The sequence below is a fragment of the Cyphomyrmex costatus genome, unplaced genomic scaffold (genome assembly GCF_001594065.2).
Source record: "Cyphomyrmex costatus isolate MS0001 unplaced genomic scaffold, Ccosl1.0 scaffold10, whole genome shotgun sequence".
NCBI lineage: Eukaryota > Metazoa > Arthropoda > Insecta > Hymenoptera > Formicidae > Cyphomyrmex > Cyphomyrmex costatus.
The window spans coordinates 1,142,318-1,160,705 of NW_017274954.1; the positions used below are offsets into that span (position 1 = coordinate 1,142,318).

Below are 18,388 nucleotides of genomic sequence, written 5' to 3' on the forward strand. Positions count from 1 at the left end.
GATATTATTAAATTAGTATAAGATATTCTTGATTATAACGAATTAATAATTTTGTATGACATTATAATTAAATCAATGTAATTAGAACAATAATAAAATAGTAGTCTTTTATTCAACTATTTATAGAAGTATCACTTTTGCAATTACTTCACGATTTCATGTTGGTGTTTGTTGCGTCATTTGTACGTAAGTTTCAGAGAATCTCTACCGATGGTTTACATTTTAATATAAATAGCATAAATAGCGTGCTCCGGAAATGTTCGTCTTCAGATTTCTTCACGGGAAAAGCTCTGAGATACCTCGAGAATAATCGACTCCACGATCCTGCCATACTTAGAAGGGTTGCAGGGACTCCGATGGAATTCGATATTGGAGTGAATTCGCACGTTATTAATGATCGTTTCGTATATTTGGAAAAAAAAACAAGGATGTAATATAGCTTTGTTCATTATCTTGGATGTATATAAATATATTTCAAATTTATGTACGTTATTTATTTGAGTTTGTCTTCAACATTATGTGCAAATACATGATATAGACGTTAGCAAATACAATACAATGAATGCACGCACACATACAATACACACACACACATACACACACACACACACACACACACACGTGGAAATTGAATTCTGATGGAATAATTCGCTCGTTATGGTCGAGAGATTCTCCACTGTTATTGCAGAATTAACAATTTCTGTGTAAAATAGCTAACTGAAGAGAAATAACAACTGTTAGTCTGTTGTTAAAATAATTATTTAAAAAATCACTTTGTAGTGATATTTACTTCACGCTCAAATATAATTAAAATATTATAAATCGCTCGTTATAGTCAAAAGATTCTCCATTGTTATTACAGAATTAACAATTTCTATGTAAAATAGCTAACCGGTGAGAAATAACAACTGTCAATCTGTTGCCAAAATAATTATTAAGGAAATCACTTTGTAGTAATATTTATTTCATGCTCAAACAATAATTAAAATATTGTATTATGTATGTACACCATTTCATTCAAAGCCAAATAATTCCATCTTCAAAATATATTTATATAAAGTTTACTGCGAAGGTTACAAGGATACTCTTTATCCCTAACTGTTTATATCAATACCAAATTTATATGTTTTTGCTACAAACTTTACATAAAAGCTCCATGTATAATTTAAAACTCATTTATCTTCAATTACATTAACGCGCTATTTAAATCATAAATTTGATATTTTCAAATTTGTAGTTCGGAAATTGTGTATTGTTGTTGTATAATATATTCAGTAGGAAATATATACAGCTAAATATATCCTGACAAGAAAATATGCGAAAACTTTCCGCAAAGTATCGGATTCAACTTTCGCAAGTAAACTTTGGCGATAAATGTATCTCGACAATTCTGTAAAATTGGATGACGAAAGAAGCTTTTATTTCACGCTGATAAATCGAGAAGAAAGGCATTGAGATATTAACTGAATGCGACTGCGATGACTTGTGTTGACGGAAATTTTAAGTTTATTAAAATGCAATTTAAGCAGTATTTTATCACCAAAGATTGAATTTAGAAGTCTTCCGAGTAAGCTATGACATTAGGAAAGTGATCTCATACAAGAGCTCGCCTAAATAAACGTTCACTGTGAACAGAGAGACATTGGTTCCTATCATGGATGGACAGGCCAGTAGATGAGAGGGTAGTGGTAGCAGTATATTGCATTACTTTGACTACATTTCCGCACTCTGGAATTCTACGAGAGTGGCATTAACAGTCATCTTTGTGCGCGAGGGACCGTGATATTACACTACAAACAGAAGGAACGAATATGAATAGTTTAAAGCATAGAGAATTTCCTAAGTGATTGTTTACTTGGTAATTATGGATGGAGAAATAACCGTTGATTTTATAAACATTATTTGCTTAATACAACAAAAATAACTTTACTAATGAGGCATGTCGCTGCGTATAACATGGTGCTCCTTAAAACATTCTTATTCAACATTTTCCATGGAAAAATTATAAGTAAGCAAAATGTTATGCGAATGATTATCCACATTGTAGAAGGTAATGTCTGATATTAAGGATCACAACTACAAACTGTTCTTTTATTACGCATGTATTATACATGCATATAGTTTCTTTCGGAAATACAGCGGAATCGAGTGACATACATAGTAGTTTTAGCAGCGAGTTTAAATAATTAAATATTTCTTTTCCAGAGAAGCTTATTGTAGAAAGAACAACTTCGTTTGCTGACATATTTTTATATACGATATATATATATATATACAGGGAATGGAAAGTTACTTTTTAAAAATAACTAGTTACAGTTACTCGTTACCGAGTAAAAAATGTAACTAGTTACAGTTACAGTTATCGCTTTTTAAAAGTAACTCGTTACAGTTACCGTTACTTGAAAAATAACTTTTCGTTACTTTTCCGTTACTTTTTTAAAATCAATTATTAACAAAAATTTTTCCAACAAATCGTAACTAAAAATAATTTATGTTATGAAAAATATTATATGTTAAAAAGTAATACTAAAAGTTTTTGTTTCCATGCTCATTAAAATTAAGGTAGCTAATTAATAACATCATACTCTTTATATTTTAAGATTATATAGTCAAATTTTGTTTAACATAATAAATAATATTATAATAAAATTATTATTATTATTACATATAAAATTCATGAAATTAAAAACTTAAACACTTCTTTTATTATTCATATAGTCATCTGGGAAAGTATTGATGTCCGTCGTGCTGTAATGGGATACGCAGACAATCCGACGTAACGGTATCGACATCAAATATTCATAAGAGCTCTTCAAGCATGGCTCGTATCGAATCGCTGAAAACCATAACGCATACACTCGGCTTACGAGATTTTGCGCTGAATCACTTTATTGAATGGCCTCTGCTACGTGCCCAATCCACATGCTTTCTCTCTGCGATTTTCTTTGTACGCACCATCCTCAATTCGATCGCCTTGTCCTGAACAATTTACTTTGTTATACTGGTCACATGATTGTATTTTTTTCCTCTCGCGCTTTTTCCCGAATGTCACTCTGTGCTACAAAGCGTTCTTTCATTTCTTTTCCCCTATGTGGAAAAAGACATGTAATACGTATCAGTATCAGATGAGAATTGCCATATAGAGTATTGCCTCTGCGTCCCTTTCATCTTCGAACCAAATAACATGTGCTCCAAGCATGACCTACTTTAGTATCCTTTCCATTTGTTTCTCCGTTTGTTTGTTCTTCTAAGAAAGACAGACTTTTAAAACAAACTCTCGGCTTTGACGTTCACCCATTTTCAATGCGCGAGGATATCATATTTCCATATATACTATTTGCCGTTACGTAGATACTAAATGTTACATATATATGTAACCTGTCAGAGTTACTATGATCAATACACAGTAATTAGTCTTGAAAACGCGAAATTATTTACAGTAATTAAAAAATCAACTTTATAGGAAATAATTTATATCCGCCGTATCGATTTCCATTTTACTATATGTTAGCAACGGATTTTATAACATCGTTTCATCAATTTTGAATTTGCTATCAAATATTTAATATATCGTGAGCTAATTCATTATGTGTTCACTCAAGTTTGATCAGCAAAAAAAAGGCACAAATTCAAACGTATTCGACCTCGAATACTGATTGCATCCTGACATCTCCCTGTTGCATCTTCCATACGTTGATGGGGTATATTGGTGCAATTTCCTTTGACCATTTGCCCCGACATGTATGAAATGTTCATTTATAACGTGAATTTCACTGCATTCACAAATTTTTTCCGAGTCCATTAAACAATTTTATCTACCTTTAATTATAAACTTCATTAAATGCTTATAAGCATTTAATGAATCTAAAAGTATCCCCTAAAGAGAGAGAGAGTCTATTAATAAAATTAAGTATATGTATATTATATATAAAAAGTTTCCGTGTTATTACAGCTTTTGTTTTAAAAATATTATAATCAGATATTTTCCAGAAATTAAATCAAATTTTTTATCAAAGAAAATTGTTTCTATATATATATATATATATATATATCGTTAATATAGTATCTATATTGAAAAAAGAGTTTGATAATTCTAAACGTTGAGTGAACAAATTTCAAACATTTGGTTAACAATAGAAGAATTATATTTTTTTTAATACTTAGTACATATATTACTAAACATAATAAATATAAACGATCGTTTGGTAATAATTATTAAATATTATTTAGAAAAGTATAATGTTATATTAGGTTCCATTAAAAAAATATTTAATATTGAAATTATTTTATTCAACATTAGGTAGCTATTACCAAACTTTTTTTACACTCCAATTATATTGAAACATCCTATAATATATAGACACTAAGTAAATAATGTTTCATAAAAAGTGAAAATAATATTTATCTTCGCTACACTTCATCCGAATAAATTTCCTACACAGTTATTCAAAATTATCTCATAAATTCATTTGTTGGCGAATCATAACGCCACAATATCTTGCTAAAGTTACTCTGGGGTTTACTTATTGGAAGGAAAGAATTGATGCTGATTGAAATAACAATACTCCTTATGAAGGAGAAAGGAAAAATTCCTCCGTGGAGCGATCAGTCGGATCTTTTGATAAGCAAAACTTTATTATTGAGAATTGGCCGAAGCACCGCAGGATCGTTGAAAAGCTCCATTAGTGGCTCGACCTGATTTCCCTCTCTTTTATTGAGTGACGAACGACTTCGTCGGAAGAGAATCCTGTGTACTGAGTAGTTCGTCCAAATGACGCATTCGACAGACCTATCGGACAACGACAAGATTGATTAAATGTTCTTAGCGGAGAGATGGCATCGGAAACGAAATCCGGAATCGTATCGATATATGCGGAGAAGTTCATTGTGATAGTAGCGTCTGATTATAACGTACGTAGGTACGATTGAAACTTTTACTTGATGGACGATCGAGAATAGCAAGTGCTACCGTGATTGATCCACTTTGTCGGAAAAGGGGAAAAAGGTCGTATTACTTTATTCGCAGCAGACGAAATTGTCTCAAGCGAATCCTATTTTACATTATATACAAATATATATCTGTATGTATGAAAAGTGTGTGCATACATGAGTACATGATACACTATATATGTATAAAATAACAAGATAAAATTTTTACAAAAATTAACATATGAATAGAATAAAGAAAAAAATAAAGAAAAATTATTTATGAAATTCTTAAGAGAGAATTTCTGCTTTGAAAAGTTTTGCTTCAAAAAATTCTTACCAACAATTTCTCTAACTACTCTCAAGGATAGTAAGATATCTTTCTAGAAAAGAGAGATAAAATTGGCCGACGCAGTTGGAATAGGAAATTTCTGCTAGTAACTACACTCAAGTAGCAAGTTTCTTTTTATTTTCCTGATCAAGAAATGCATTGTATTACGTTCTCCGGTTGCTCGATTTCATACACTTTAAGCAGTTATTTTTACAAGAAACACTCTAAGTGTCCACATTGAAGAAACTATTTTGAGATTTTAGGTCAAACGTTCGTTGTTAATAGATGGGTACCGTCTTGTTTTTATATCGGACGAACTAAGATCCATTGACATTTCCATTACTTTTCATTCAAAGTTCAATGATTCTGCCTTACAACTCAATAACAGTAAAGGACTAAAGCCAAAGAGCATTTATCTACATATTAAAAAGTAATGAATTTTCTTTACTTTTCTTCGTATATAAGACTTCATAAATTAAAGTCCTTAAAAACAGAACTATTAAGAATTGTATATAAATAATTAAAAGATTTATTATAACTTTTATATTACAAATATTATAAATTGTATTAAGAATATTTTAGAAAAAAGTATTGCAATAGTTCATGTCACTCTTGATTTTATCTTTTTATGTAAACAGAAGAAAGATTGTTACGACAGAACATCGCCAAAAGCATCGTTCTATCATTCAGACACGTCTATGAGAAAGAGGAAAAGGAAAAAAAAGATTAAACTTGGGGAACTAAAAGTCTGCGTCCCAAATTACTAATCGATGACGCACACCAATCTGAACTCCGTATTGGAGCTCACTATGTAGCCGCATCAATCTACGGAATGGTCCGCGATAAGGGAATGTCGTTTGTTGGAATGGCTCGAACTTGCCGTAGAAGGGTCAGCGCAGTCTTTGTGCGAATGTCGTCGGTAAGTCTACGACGAAATCTATCGATTGATCGTGAAGTTATCTCGAGACGGTAAAATTCAGACGAGGTGACAATTTAAAGGTCGCGTGAAGCTTGATTGGTGAAGACGACTCTTTTCGTAAATGTATATTCTCCGTTGATTCAAAAACAGAATAAATCTCTTTCAAAGGGCGAAAAATGTGTGCAACAAGCAGAGGAGATTGGTTCTCGCGTAAAATTAAGTTTTAGGAGAGTCTACTAAATGAGACTTATCACATGCATTTTCTGTAATAAATATAACAATGTTTCTAATGGTGTTTTAAAATAAGCGTAATTTTTAAAAGTAACTAAAATTAACATCACTATATGTTTCCATATATGTATAATTAAATAATCATAACTGATATAAATTGCAATTGTATGTATTTACATACAAAATAGTAAGTTAAATAAATGGATAATAAAACGTAATTGAAGCTTCTCAACGTATCATAATATCAAAAAATTAGTAACATTATTTGTATCAATTTAAATAGCATATATTTTTAAATATATCAACAAATGTAAAAATATGTATTCAATCATTATTCGTTAAACGTATCTTTTTATTTTGACACGGTTTTTGAATGTAATATTTCTTTTAGATTAATGTATTCTTCATTTTGATATGCAACATATATGTATAACTTTTTATTTTTAAATTATTCATTTTTATTCTATAGGTGGTGAATAATAATTTTGCGAGACTTTTTTTATTTTTATACAAAAATGAACAAAAGTCGTTATGTGCGCAAAGAAAATGTTTTACAATTCGCAAAAACGTTTTATATACTACGTTCTCTTTGTTAAAATACTGTTACTTTCTTTTCCTCATACTCCTTCTGTCAACCCATTTCTCATTGCAACAATGTCGTAAAAGATTCTTAATAAGAACATGAACAAGGGAACGCTAAGGCAAATAATTCAAAAGCTCTTCGATTGGCGTTTCAAACGGTATGCCAAACGCTTGTAACACGCCGCTTCATACTATAGTATTCTGATTCCGCTAAATAGATAAGATGTTGAGTAATTGCTCAGAAACTTCACTAAATAGTTACAGTTATTTAGATAATAGGGAGTTTTTGTAATACCGTTTTATCTCCAAATACGGTGAAAGCAAAGATCACGTTATCTTTTTCTTCACAACTTTCTTCACTATAATTAAGAAAGGGATAACGTGACTTTAGCGTTCACCGTATCTGGATAAATGGTATTGCAAAAATTCTTCCTAATGTACATTGTGAAGTGTGTTATAGAAAAAAATAATGAAGAAAGTGCTTAAAATGTATATAAAAAAGACTGATAATAAAAAGCATTACATATAGATCCAGCTTATTTGATATTTAAATTAATTTTAAGTTTTGCTTAGAAAAATTGAATACATGTACGTGTATGTTTGTTTAAATATTTTTCCGTCTAATATAGTAATATATATATAAAATATGTAGATGCTATGTTAGACGTAAGAAACATTTTAATACATTACTTTTATGCAAAAGCTTTTTAATAAACTCTAAACAAAATTAATATCCGCATATGTCATAAAATACTTCGAGGAAACTAATTCTATGTGTGATAGACTTTGCCGTTGATTGAAGTAAATGCAAGCAAATAACCGAGATGTCACGAACGGTAAATTGGCTTGATATTAATTGCTCAGAAATCTTGATCGCTAAGTTTCATTGTGTGTAGATTATATACAGAATTACATATTCGTATATAAACGTATTTGACGTAAATTAAGATATGAAACATATCATAGAATTAGGAGTAAACAGTATAAACTAAATAAGAATTAAAAATTTAAAAAGAACTAACAAGAAAATGTATCGTTAAAAACATTACTATATATGTGTGAGTGTGCGTGCGTGTGTATGTGTGTTTAGCCAATTAAATATATCCGTAGTTTATGTTTTAATGAAAGATCTTTTATCCATCTAGATATCTATTATTGTTAATAAGAAGGCTCTATTTGCATTTTTATATTCTATTATTGTTCTTGTTTTATTTTATATTTATCTTTTGATATTTGCAATATTCCGAGCAAAATTGTGTCGTAAGGAAGATGTGATCAATAAATTAAAACTACTTCCGCAATAGTCAAGGAAAAGTGAGGGGCATATAATCAGTACACTAAAATTTGTGAGCGTAACAATTAAATCGAGAAAAAGAGGAGAAGATGAAGGTGCGGAAGGAAATTTAAACTTTTCAAATTGTATCTTGAGTTTCTATTTCGACTAGACGATCAATATTTTCGCGAAAGTTTTGCGTTTTGCACGTAACTATGTAAAATATTTTGAATGTTTCCCTAAACTTCTTATACTATTTACATGTATATTTATTTACAGGTTTCAAAACTTATTATATAGAAATATTCAAACCAGATAGATCAACATAAAATAGTTCTAATTTGATATTCTAGGATAAATTGCATTTTTCTTTTTACTTTAACGCTTTACAGGAAATCAATAAGTAATTATTATTGAACACTGCTATTAAAAGTTTTTAAATCTTTGCTTTTATATAAAGTTTCTAATTATCTTTTGCAGATAAAATTTATACATACAAATATATATATATATATATAGTATGAAACAAGATATATTTATAACATAATATTGTGTGAGTTTAACTTTGGGAAATTAAAAGACTATCTAGCAGACGTTACTTATCTTTTGATCACAGATTGTTAGAGTTAAAATAAAGTATTGATTCATTCTTATTATCTTTCTCTGATATCGTTTATTATAGTATATCTATATATCTATATATATTGTATTATTAAAATTATATATTTTGTATCAGTTATGTAACAACAAAGAAATAAATCAATTCAAATAAACGTTTTGAAACTTCTATCTTTTTTAGATAATATTATATTTAATCATAATTCCAACAGATCTTTTAATTACGATTTATTGATAAAATTATAGTTAAAATAAATTCTTTTACATACAACGTCTCTGTTTTATATTATAATTTCAAATGTAATTAAATAGATCGGTAAACAAAATAAATAAAATTAAGGGATATTCCTATGTTTACATCTCCGAGCTTCTAATTCCTAATTGAATCAATTGATCCGACTTGTAATCAGTACAGCTAAACGTTTGATTTAACCTGGGATCAAGTACAGTCGACTTAAATTAACTTAGAAATTGCGCAATGTTGCTCCAAATTTTCTCTTAATCTAACTATATATGTTACTTTCTTATCATCATATACAGCAAAATTTTATAAATTATAACAATAAATAAATTTTAATAACCGTGCAATTCTAATAACCGATCAACGTCTATAAATTGTTATGTGCAGAAACAACGCTAAAATTTGTGCAATAAATTTTATACAAACACATTCTCATTTTGCAAAACTTACATTACTAGATACAAGTACATTTCAATAAAGTGAAAAGTAGACTATTATTAAAAATTTTTCTATTTTTTATTATATTTTATTGTATTATTTGCAAAATTATATATTTTACAATAAATTGCATATTTTAGTAACTTATCGAGTAAGACTAAATTAAATTAAATTATTTTTTATTTTAATTTTATTAAAAGATTGTAGTAAAATATTAACTATATTGAACCGACAGAAGTTATGACTAACTGTAGTTATTTGAATGTTATAATTAAGTCGTTTCTCAAAATCTACGTGTAAAAACGTTCCGTCATTTTTCGTTAGATGGCGGCAGCTTGCAAGCTCTCTCTCTCTCTCTCTCTCTCTCTCTCTCTCTCTCTCTCCCTCTCTTTCGCTCTTATCCGCACTTCCGGATCGAACAAATAGCGATTAACAAGATTTTAAATAATCGATGAAGCTCCAAGTCAATCATGCATTGCCGGTATTATCGAGTCACCGATAAAATTGAATGGATCACTTTGCCTGATGGAGAACAGAGCGCTCTCTCAAGGCACGACGCGACCTCCTTTAGTGACGCCAGCTGGAATTACCGATGGATTTTCACGCAACGATGCTAGCACAAACCTAGCTTTATAGCCGTCGATATGCGAGTAAACCAACAATCGCGAAGCTCATGTAAACTTTTCTCGTTGTTGAGGTATATAGAATCATATCTTGAAAGTTTAATACATCTCTCTCTCTCTCTCTCTCTCTCTCTCTCATCTTTTATTAATCTTGAAAGAATTTGAAGAATAAGAAGTTATGTATTCAAAGAAAGCTTTATATGCTTGTATCTATCGTTGGCTACAATTCCCAACATACTATAATTTTGCATTATTCATGCATATAATCCGTTCGACGTTCACGTTCGTATTCAATCTTCAATCCAGCTCATCTGTAATCTAATTTAATAACGCAAACTTTGTAATATATTATGCCATTTTTTGCAATGTACGTATGTATATATGCAATTTTTTGCCTTATCTCCATTTCATTTTCTTCATAATGAATTAGACTATTTATTGAAGATCTACATATTATAAACATGTATATCAAATCGTAGTTTCTTTTTGACATGTCAATTATGGATCAACATTGACTATTTCCATTTTTAATAAACACGACTGTGTAGGAAAGTTATCGTGTATATGGAAATTGCTCTCGCGATATCGAAAGCACGGATATCGATCGTGACTGCTGGCGTTGACCTGCGATTTACTCTACACATGTCAGCCGTTGCGGTGTCTGCGTTTAACCGCGATGTTCAATTTGCCCCCTAGCCGAACCGCTTCCGGTTTTCGGCTAGCCGTCGCTACTTCCCAATAGTTATCGCGGTTGTGCTATTAGAAGTGTCTGATAAGCATAAAAAGCTGCTGAAAAACTGCGGAAAAACTTTCACGTAATTCTCAAGAGCAATTAATAATCATGATTTTATATGTATATTATAGCTTACAGATTAAAAATGATTGTAATATTGATTTCAACTATTTCCGATTTAAAGTAAAAAATATAAAGGTATATTTCTGTTATGCTTTTATGTTTTATTATTACGTTGTAAAAATCTATGAAATTTTTTAATTTTATTAGTTTATTTAAAAATTTCAAAATCTACTTTGTAAATATTTTAAATCAGAAACTTATAAATTCTTAAACCGTATATAAAAATTATATCCCTATCAATTCTTAACAATAATTAATTTCCATGCGTTTTACTCCAAACCAAAAAGTACCCTTTAAACAAACCTTTTAAAATAATCCGTAGAATTCGCAAAAACAAAGCGCTTTTTTGAAAAATAAAAATTATTTACAAAGTTTACATTACGTTGCATTCTCCATATCACTTGCTCTAATAATTCTTGCTGCCCCAGAGTTAAAGTTTTTCTGTAGCACGAAAATTTAATGGACCGACAAATGGTGCCGTGTTATTAAGTGATTGTCATTACTCATTTAAGATTTCCGGTAGTAGTACAATCATTTGTCGGCCAATGTATTCATTCAGGAAGCGTGTGAAACGATGACGGAACGTGGTATGTGGCAATGGGTGGTGCGACGTGTGATGATGTGTGAGCAGCGCCTGGCTGTCGTCCAGCTTTTCCGACGTGATTTACATGGCAGAACTGCGCCCGACGTCTCTTTTTCTTTCAACGGAGCGCGGCAGCATGAAAACATCCGATTTCAGCCCAATTCCGATTTTTCATAAATTTAATGCGCTCCAGATAGTTTCCGTCAGCATCAATAAAATTTTTAGAAAAAGCTGAACGTCAAAGAAACGCTCACTGTCATTTACCGAACCTAATATATTATAAACTTAAAATATTTGAGAAAAATAAAAAAATTTTACGGTCTATATTACGAAATTATGAAAAAGAACGGTGTGTAATAATATTTTTAGACATGGTTCTATTTTAACATTTAAATATTTTATAAATATGAAATATATTGTATAGTATGGATGATATGATATGCAAAAAGTAAACTACATACAAAATTAATTTAAAAATTATGCCAAGTCAAATTAAATGCAAATAGAAACATTTAGACTTTAGAAACATTCAGATATTTTTATATTGATTTTTAAAGCTTTACGGATTTTTATATATTTTTAAATCTAAAAAGTTGTGTAAAATGTAACTTTTTTTTCATATTTTAGTAAATGTACTGATAACAGGTAATGATCAGGATTAAATAATAATACTTTCTCATGCTTTTGAAACTTTACTCTTTAATCAATATTTGCGTCGGTTTAATATAATCCTATCTCATTCTGAATTAATTGAACATAAAGCTGTTACTACGGGTCATGTGCAAACTGTAGAACGGATGTATTTTATGCATTTTCATCCATCAAAACCCACAATGATTGAAATGCTTGTACTTCATTTCCATCCACTTTATGTTTTATGGAATTGACACAAAGTTTCCAACGTTAAAATATTCAGTGCAAATATCAATGTTATGAATTTTCAAAAAAAGAATAAAAATTATACCGTGGTATAAACTCATTTCTATGCTAATTTGTTAAAATTATAAATACCGACTGTACATAAGTACATTTATATAATACATGCAAAAATTTTTACATTGCATCATTGCATGTATTTTAAATTAAGATTATATTATCTTACATGTTACCTCTTTACACGTTTGGCTTTTGCTTTCTAATTATTTCGCATTACTCGGCATTTTCTACGTTATTTTGCTGTAATAGGTACTGTAATATAGTAAAGAGAAAAAATACAAAATAAATTTCTATTTCGTGTAAAATAGAAATTTATTCCTTAGTCACGTTAGAGCTATAAATTATAATCTTTATTTAGTGTTCATTCAAGCTTTGCGAAAAAGTAATTACATAAATCGTCAAAAGGATAAATCCAAGTCATTTTACATTTCTGCTTTGCATTCGTTTGACAACAGAGAATCTCTTTATCACAAGACTAAAATGCTGATTTGTACCTAACGGATACAAAGAACGGTACTAGTAAAAGGAGTATAATCCAACGTTCAGATTTTGTTTGATAAAGACCAAGCCCCATAAAAGCCTTCATATCTCCGAGCCGAATATTGATCTGAGACTTTCTATTCTCTTCGTGAATTTGCTACAATTCCAAAAAATCTCAGAATTTCGTCATTTTGCAGGTAAATCCTTCCCATGATCGCAAAGATGAAAAGTTAATAACGTTTGAAATCTTTTTCATCATTCGAAACTCTCTTTAAAACGTTTTACAATCTTCTCACTTGCAAATCAGAATTTAATGTACGACTTATATACGCTTTTCATAAAATTAAGCACTAAATATCTGCATACCAAATGTTAGTGAGAACAAAGTTCCGGAATTTTTGCATGTATTATTCATTTACTAGGAATTAAGAATGCAGATTTTTTTTTCATACGTATATTGCATTTCCGATGCAAAAATGTCACAACTGTGTTTCGCAAAAAAATAAACACCGACTGTATATTAAAAATTAAAATACAAGTACATATTTAAAAAACACTGTTAATTTATTAATTTTATTTTAATTAATTTTATATAATGTAAAATACCTTCCTGTTAATACAATATTTATGTACATATAATATCCAATGTGATGGAATGTGTAATAATAGTAATATGTAGCTAACAATGCTATCAATCAAATGAAAATAATACTCACCAGTTGGACTAGGTGTAAGTTCCTTCATCGCTATCTTGACATGAAGATCATATCGCTGGAAAAGCCCTAGCCTTGGACCCCTCGTACTTCTCTGCAGCGTGTTAATAGCAGTAGTGACTGCTCTGGTGTACTCTCTCACGCCGAAGGATTTGTACGGTACCATCATGCCCACCTGTTACACAAATATGATGGAGGAAATATGAAATTTTAGTAAGGCGCGTGTTACGTTGTCTTACAGACGTGCATCATGCGTTCCGGATGGTGCGGAAACGAATAACGTCCGTCAGGTGATAAATCATTCTCACTCCGTCAAACGGTGAGAAAGATCGTCAACAGGTTGTACAAAACGATATTTCGCCAAGTTTCGACCGAGACGTGGCAGTTGACGCGGCCACTACGTTACAAATGGCCCGAGTTTAGAAACGAGTATTATTGTACAGAATACAATCACTCGTAACATGTACGATTGCGTTGAGAAATACATCCATTACGTACATGTCATATTATTTTACTTTATTATCATTATTGCTACATTATGCCGGATATTTTGCAATTCTTCTCTTTATTGCATTTTCCTCAATTTATGTTAATTTAACATTCGATCAAATTGGACTGTTTAATCCTATTAAATATTGACTGAACTCATAATCACAATGATAAATTATTTTTTATTCATACTCTTCACATCAAAGAATTTGTATATCATGTTAATTACACAAAATATAAAAGAGAAAATATAAAATTTCGATTAATTTTGATTTAATCAAATTAAATTATTCTCTATGCCAATTCGTGCACCTTTTCTTCTAAATTTAAAAAAATTTTAAATATTTAATAATGCTATGACAGTAGAAATTTTAAGCATGTACTCATACTTTTATCGAAGAGAGTAACGCTTTCAAATATAAAAATTTCTTTATTATATGAAATCAGAATTCATTTAAAATGCAACACAACTATCAATGATAGATATACCATATATTAAAATATTTAAATAAGAATATATCTAAATTTAAAAAAATTCTGAAAAAATAAATATAATATTAGGAATATATAGGTAGACCGAGGCACCATGAGTTACAAAAATTCAAACAGTAAAAAATATATTAAAATATAGAATTTTTGGTTTCAATTTTTTTATATAATTAAGGGATAATGTATATTTTAGGGTTTATTGAGCATTTTTCATAAATATTGATTTGTTTTTTAAATAAAAATCGAAAAAGAAATTTTTAGAAATGGCCTATAGTACCCCATACCTGGAGTATTAAACATTCTGGATTTTCCTAAACAGTCAATGATCCATGATACCCTATGGAGCCCCGGTCTCCCCTATAGATTACATATTTATATCTAAAAATAAGTACAAATATTATATATTATAATTTTTAATAGATTGTACAGTTCTGTCATTATACTATCAAATTATTTAATTAGGAGAAACCAATATTTCCTCTGTCCATATATCTTATTATATTTTATAAATTATGATGCTAATACGTAATTATTCAGCTTAATAACGCTTTATTAATATTAAGAACAGACTGTTACAATTTTCACTTGCCACACCGCATCACGATCGACAATGCATTAGGTGTTTAAAGCGATCAGAAAAGTGCAGCAAGGGGGCATCTTGTTCACTTTATTACCACAAGAATAGACCGGTGCGCACCTGTTGCATAAATCGATCGAAGTGAATGAATACCTACGTGTAGGCTTAGACTGGACAGCGGCTTACATTTCGGTCTATCAGTAATATCAATAATGCCTTTTAGCAAAAGACCGATTACTTTAAACTCTTTAAAGTGGTCTTTTAAAAGGAAAGAGATGCATCATTTTTCCTCAACAATCAAAATTTTGGTTTTTGGCACAATATCATTCCATAATTTTAAAATGTATAATACAATCATAGAAGATTTCGTTTTAATGTAAAATTTTCAATCTATATAAGAGCAAAGAAATAAAATACTAGATCTTCCATTATCAGTATAATTTATTTTATTTGAAAATAAAATAATTTTATCTAAATATATCAAATTTCAACGAATATTATTAATATCGTTTCTTAGACTAATACAAAATATATTAGTATTGTATATGTGTGTTCGATAGGTATTGTTTTTATCAATAATTTATACATATCTGTGATAAAAAATGTTAATAAATTAATAATATAATTGAATTATAGACTCTTATATGTTATCTGTGATAACATGTTATCTGTGTTATATGTTATCTGTGATATCTGTGATAGATGTAAAAATATTTTAGAAAATCTATAATTTGTAATTCTTTATTTTAAGCATTTAGAGAATTAAAAACATGTTCTAAAAATATTTTCATTCATGAAATCGCCTCTTGTAACATTAAATTGAGAAAAATTATATTATAATAAGTATTCTCTCAAATATCGTTTGTACAATGGATTTAATTCGAAGAAGTGACGTGTAATCCATCGATTATTGGTAACGAATCGTACCACTGATCGTATATTTATCTACTTTAATTATCCACTCTATCCCAAAGTACAGATGGTACTTGTGCTACAATTCGTATAAATGGAGATAAGGATCTATAAATTGATTCATTGTGCATGAGTTTGAAAAATCAAGAAAAAATTCATGAACCCGTTGAAAATGAATGGTTTCCTAAAAATTTCAAGTTGTTTAAGTACGAATAATGCTGAGGTAACTATCCTTGAATAATGTAAGTTATTAACTCAATGAATTCATTAACATTCATTAAAGATGATTATCTCCACGTCGAATATTCCCAAAACGTTAAAAACTTTTCGTCAACTGCATTTAAATGAAGCTGACAGCACAAAGAGTATAATTTACGCAAAAAATATGACTTAGTTAAGTACTCAGATCGTATAAAATATTTTATATAAGGAATATATAATTAATGATCCATTAATAAAATTAAAAAAATTATATGATATATATATATAAATTGATTACTGCAGTTACAAAAAAAAACACAAAAAAAGATTTGTGCAAGATATAACAAATATATTGTATTATGTATTATATAGTTTCTATATGTTTCTTATAATGTTAGAAATTAAATATATACTTTCTTTTAATATAGTTGACCGATAATTTCAATTACATTATTTATTGTATCTTTTAATTAAAAATTATCTCTAAAACAATATATAATTTATTGGCTACTAAATAATTTATTTATTTTTAAATATAATTGTTTTACAGTTCGATAAATTTTTCTTAACATACAAAACAAGTTTTCTCATTTTATCAATAAAATATTCATGCAGCTTTTTCGATCTGCCCTCGTAAATAGACTTTTTAATGAAATGCAACACAAATTCACATTAAAAACATACTTTAAATTTTTTATATTAAGAATACGAAATGTTCTTCTCTATAAGAAATATTTTGACTTTAAGGAATGATGGACTTTTTTTACCTTTTTATAAACATTAATTTTTTTACCAAATCCATTTTAGAGGAAAATCATTACCTTGAGATCGGTGATGTTATAATTATTCCCAACAGAAGACTGCGGTGTGAAACGCGTAGGGCTAGTCGTGGTGGTTGTGGTAGTCGGAAATGATCGCTGCCTCGTTGAGTTCGATAGCCTTCCTTCACCGATACGAACTGCTGAATTGCCTCTGCCTACGTTTACGCCCTTGGAAACTGTTCCCCTGTTTCCGATTTTGATACCTCCTTCTCTAACAGTGTTACCCGGTGGACTACCTAGCACCAACAACGGTGACATCACCAACGAGAGGATCCACGCAGTCCTCATGGCGTGGAAGTTGTTCGAAGCGACGATCGTTTTTGTCACGAGACGGCGATCTGTCGATGATTGATTCGATTGTATACCGCTTTTTCGTGCTATCTTGACACTGCGCTTCCATTCAAAATACCGACGAATTCTTTAGCGTCGCGACGACGCAATGCAATTGCATGCACGCGCATTTCTGCTGCCGTAATGTCGTCTCATCGCGATCTGATGTACCTAAAATTTAACAATTTAAAATTTGTTAATATCAAATAAGTAATAATTCAAGTGTAAAATTTACGAAAAAGTTAAAAAAAGGTTCTGTTAATCTCGGATAATTATAATTCTTATTAAAAATTAAAATTTTTTAATATACATACATATATTGCATTTAATATTTTATTTTTAACTACCTACATATAATTTTAGTTACTGCACATGTCCTGCTGTCTTAAATTTTTAATGAAATCATTATCCCCTCGAGATAGAAGCAAAAAATGTGTAAATACTTAATTTATGGTACGTCAATAAATATAAGACATGTCGAAATAATCCTTAATATTTCTTACTAAAGCTTTAGCTGAGAAGGTCTTTAATTTAATTGCCCTAATTTGCCGCTGAAGCAAATACAGTTCATTCGAAGGTTAATTCCCTTTAATTCCTCGGTTCGCTTCACCTCTTTTGTGCTATTATCTAAATCGGGAGTTACAGTTCAGTCTATAGAATACGTCTTTGACCGGTGAACTTTATATATGTATGTATATGATAAGGCTTTGTTTTAGGGAGAATTGCGTATGGATCAATCAAAGGAATAGACGGCTGTATATAATGGTCAATTTCCCGTAGGATTAGTCAGACAGTTTGATCGGTCATCGCTACCTGTCA

The 18,388-nt window shown here is 29.7% G+C and overlaps 1 protein-coding gene across 1 annotated transcript in view; it reads right to left on the reverse strand.

Moving 5' to 3' along the window:
- The window catches only part of Nmdar2 (glutamate ionotropic receptor NMDA type subunit 2), an 81,216-nt gene extending 63,938 nt beyond the window's left edge, over window positions 1-17,278 (reverse strand). The window contains exons 1-2 of the mRNA XM_018551729.1: window positions 17,240-17,278; window positions 13,754-13,925 (exon numbers count right to left, since the gene is read on the reverse strand). Coding sequence (XP_018407231.1) covers window positions 13,754-13,919 — 166 coding nt within the window. The 5' untranslated portion in view covers window positions 13,920-13,925; window positions 17,240-17,278. The remainder of the gene's footprint in view (window positions 1-13,753; window positions 13,926-17,239) is intronic.
- Between the last annotated feature and the right edge of the window lie 1,110 nt (window positions 17,279-18,388).